The 4419-nt window shown below is 42.7% G+C and overlaps 1 protein-coding gene across 1 annotated transcript in view; it reads right to left on the bottom strand.

Annotated features, from left to right (window-relative positions):
- Positions 1-1925, bottom strand: part of Aknad1 (AKNA domain containing 1) — a 41146-nt gene extending 39221 nt beyond the window's left edge. The window contains 2 exon segments of the mRNA XM_029554674.1: positions 310-1181; positions 1184-1925. Coding sequence (XP_029410534.1) covers positions 310-1181; positions 1184-1298 — 987 coding nt within the window. The 5' untranslated portion in view covers positions 1299-1925.
- Positions 1926-4419: the final 2494 nt, after the last annotated feature.

The following is a 4419-nucleotide window of genomic DNA, read 5'->3' as shown; positions in this document are numbered from 1 at the left end:
TTTTTTTTTTTTGAGACAGGGTCTCCCTGTAGCTCCAACTGACCTGGAACTTGCTATGTAGACCAAGCTCACCTCCAACGCACAGAGATCTGCCTGCCTCTGCCTCCAGAGTGCTGGGATTAAAGGTGTGTACCACCATGCCCAGCAAGCCTCTGATTCTTTTAATGAGGTCACACCACTGAGCTTCTAGAAGTCAGCTCACTAGCCCAAGGTAACCCAGAGGCCTATGGAAACCTCAGAACTAGAACCAAGCTCTGTGTGCAAAGTGGTAGCCTGAGTCAGTATTTATAGGAGACCATTCTCATTTACCTGTACTGGTTGTGAAGATTCGATATTCTTCCTTTTCTGCTCTGATGCTTGTTTTTCAACATACTTTGACCTGGACTTGATTTCTAAAATGTCTTGTGCAATTGTTGATTTATTTCTCAATGTAGGAGAAAAGCTGACTTGGTTAGCTATTGTAATTGGCTTATTACTTATGTTATTTCTGGGGATTTTCACTTTCAGAGCAATCTCAGAGAAATCTGAGAGCTGGTAAAGAACTTGACCTTGGCTATATTTGAACGCATTGCTTGAACTTGCTTTTTCAGTCAGCTGTTTTGGAGTTGTCTGACACAGGCAATTTTTTTGTTTATCACCTGAACCTTTAATTCTACTTAGAAAGTTTGAATCTTCTTGGTGGTGGCTCTCTCCGGCAGCCACTTGGTCTTCTAAATTGGAGGTATTTTCTTCTGTAGTCCCTGGAGAACAACTAGGATTCTTGCTGTTCTTTGCACCACTCTGGGGGCTGGGTTGGTCAGTGAATTCTGGGGTTAGTGTTTTTGGGCGATAACTCTTAACACAATGTGAAATGCTATTTTTAACAATAGCTGCTTCTTCTAAATTGTCAGCATTAGGAATCTCTGGGAGAGTTTCACAGTCAGTGCCTCGACCCCTTAAGCACTGCTCCTTGGAGAGATGAGGGAATAAAATATCTGAAATGTTTGGCTTTGCAGTATCTCCTCTATTTGCTGGAATACAAGAAGTCAAGGTTCCTTGTTTCTCTTTATTGCTTCTGGTGTTGACATTTTCATTCATCTTATCCCATATCGCAGCCACAGCTGTGTTGTGGCAAGTCTCTTGACCTGTAGCCTTTCCTAGAGAGTCTTCTGCCATAACCACTTCATCTGAGACATTAAGGGTTCATTTTTTGAGGCAAACTTGTAAGAACTGCATGTCTTCATCTGGGAGAGATCACCGTCATAAGGCAAGTCTTCCTGTTTACAGGTTGTATCTTCTGAAAAGTCAGTTTCGTCCATGGTTGTGTGAGTTGATGTCTGTGGTCCCCTGTTGTCTAGCCTTAGTGTTCTTAATGGTCACAGTATGCTTTCTGGTTTTCATGGGTGTCTGCATTTATGTTTTATGCTGTAAGAAAGGAGAACAGCTATTAAATATATTAGAATAATGTATAAAACTATGCTTATTCTGGTATCTATGCAGGTACAAAAAAGGATATATTTAACTTAGAGAACTTTAGTTACAGACTTGAAAGCAGAAAGCTCAGCCGGGAACTAACTCATTCTAAATACTATTAAAGAAAGATGGAAGGTTGTAATTTTCACTGAGTTTTGAGGGAGGTGTGGTTAATAGTTGATGATCACATTTTTACCATTCTCCTTTAGGAAATACTATTTGAAGTTTGTTATCCCAGAGTGGGAGCTTGAAATATAAGCAAAGTATTCTTCAAAGGCAGCTATGCTCACCACTATACCACCAGTGCAACAAAGTGTTCTTTAAAGTACCCAGCCGCTGCTTGTCTGCATGTCACTGACACCTCTGGGGTACAGGATGCTGGAAGCTCGCTCGGCTCATATTGTGGCCACTCACCTCTCTTCTGTTATTGGTTTTCGGGGTTTTTTGACCCGCCCCCTCCCACCCTTGGGTTTCTTTTTAAACATATTTTGTTTTAAAATATTTTATTTTTTATTTTATGTGTATGAATGTATTGCCTGAATGTTATGCAAGTACACCCGTGTTGTGCAGTGCCTGCAGTGGTCAGAAGAAGGTGTTGGATTCCCTTGGAACCGGAGTTGTGGACGGTTGTTAGCCCCTGTGCTGGATAGCTTTAGTGTCAACTTGACACACCTGGGTTGAAGGAGACTCAATTGGGGAATTTCCTTCATTGGACTAGCTTATGGCCATCAATGGCCTGTGCTCCAGTCCCTGCCTCCAGGTTCCTGCCCTGAGTTCCTACCTTGGGCTCCCTGGTGAACTGTGACCTTGGAGATGTAAGACAACTAAACCCTTTCCTCCCCTAGTTGGTACTGGTGAGAGTATTTTGTCACACGAATGGAGAAACAAACTAAGACAGCCCCCATGTAGGTGATGGGAATCAAACCCAAGTCCTCTGCAAGAGCAGCCCTGAGCCATCTGTCCAGCCCTGTATTTTATTTTCTAATTGGCACATAATAATGGTACATACTTGATATATGTATATATGTGTAATAAAATTAGTATATTTTTCACCTTGAATATTTGTCATTTTGGGGTGAAATGTTCAAAATTTTCTAGTGATTTTGAAATGTATCTATCATTTAAAGTATAGTTTTCTCACTGTATAATAGAATACCAGAACATTCCTTCCTAGCCTAACTTTGTAGTCATTGAGTCCTCCCTATCCCTCACACTCTTCTGCGACAACTCTGCTAACTAGTGTTCTGCTCTATCCTTCTATGGAACCAGCTCTTTTAAATTATGGAGAGAGAGAGAGAGTGAGAGAGAGAGAGAGAGAGAGAGAGAGAGAGAGAGAGAGAGAGAGGCGTGCTTATACCGTGCGTGCATGTGTGTGTGAAGGCCAGAGGTGAATGTCAAGTGTCTTCCTTAATTGCTTTCCATCTTGTTTTGAGGCAGGATCTCTTGCTGAACCTGGTGCTTGTCAATTTGATTAAATTGGCTGACCAGCAAGCCCCAGGGATCCTCCTGTCTCTGCCTCCCTCCCTAGCATTGGGTTTACTGGCATACCCCACCATGCCCAGCTTTTTAGGTAGGTGTTGGGGCTCAAACTCAGGTCCTCATGCTTACCTAGTAGACACTTTACCAACTGAGCCATCGCCCCAGCCTCATATCAGCTTTTTAAAAAAATTTATTTATTATTTTTATTTTATGTGTATGTGTGTATTGCCTGCATGTAGGTAAGTGCAATGCCCACAGAGGTCAAAAGAAGCTGTCAGATCCCCTGGGACTAGAGTTATGGACAGTTGTTAGCTGCCATGTGGGTGCTGGGATTTGCACCTGGGTCTTCTGCAAGAACAACCAGTGTTCTTAACCGCTGAGCCATCTCTCCAGCCCCAAGATCAGCTTTTTTTTTATTCCACATATCAGTGAGACCGTGCACCCCTCGTCTTTCTGTGCTGGCTTATTTTACCTCATGTATGTCTTCCCACTCTTTCCTATGCTTCCTGACATTTCGGGCCCCTTTGTCTGATTTCTCCTTGTGTGTCTTAGAAGAACGGACAGAAATATGACCAAGGGAGGCACATAGGTCTTTCGAACATCTGCAGGCCAGGCTGCAGCCAAACATCCTTCATCTACTACAGCTGGGACAGGAGCCTTGGCAGTGTGGCCTTGCCTGGGCAAATCCCTAGCAGCTGCCACTGCCCAGAGGGCAGTGTGATGGCAACAGACCGTATCAAGGGACAGTCCTGAAAATGGTTAAGAACCACCGGCTACTGTTGGGTATGAATCCTTTTTGTAAAAGAAAATTTAAAACATACATTTAGAAGATCGCTTAGCTTGACTGATGGACTTTCAGCACAATGCCTTAGTGGTAAAATCATCCCAGCTTTTAGGTGGAGTGACTGAAGTTATTGCTCCCCGAGAGCACCAGCCAGCCTCTGAGGTTGCTAGCCTCCTGCCCATCTGATGATGGGGTTACAGAACAGGTCTTTGAGGGATGCCTCATCCAAATTTTCTTGATCTAAGAACTTATGATTTATTAGTTAACCTCAAAAACTAAAATAATATGTTTGACCAAAAAAATTAAACTAAGTTACTCAAGAACAGAGGAGTACGAACTATGTGGTAAAGGCATCTGTGAAACATTATACAAAGATCTTAGTTTATAGATACATGCCAGTGTTACAGAACTCAGAACTGAGAATTTCTTCCTTCTTTTTCTCTTTTTCTGTGGTCACATGTCTTCCCTCATATGCATGCCAAGTCTTCAAATCTTCCTCCTTTTTTTTTTTTCTGGTTTTTTGAGACAGTGTCCCTGTAGCCCCAGCTGGCCTAGAACTTACTATGTAGACCAAGCTGGCCTTGAACTCACAGAGATCTGCCTGCCTCTACCTCCCAAGTGCTGGGATTAACAGCATATTACACTATGCCCAGCCTAGAACTCAGATTTTCAAAGAAAGAAAACTGCTTTGGAGAGAGGAAAGG

The sequence above is a fragment of the Nannospalax galili genome, unplaced genomic scaffold, assembly GCF_000622305.1.
Source record: "Nannospalax galili isolate Female #2095 unplaced genomic scaffold, S.galili_v1.0 scaffold5, whole genome shotgun sequence".
NCBI classification, from domain to species: Eukaryota; Metazoa; Chordata; class Mammalia; order Rodentia; family Spalacidae; genus Nannospalax; species Nannospalax galili.
This window is presented reverse-complemented; position numbering and strand designations above follow the sequence as displayed.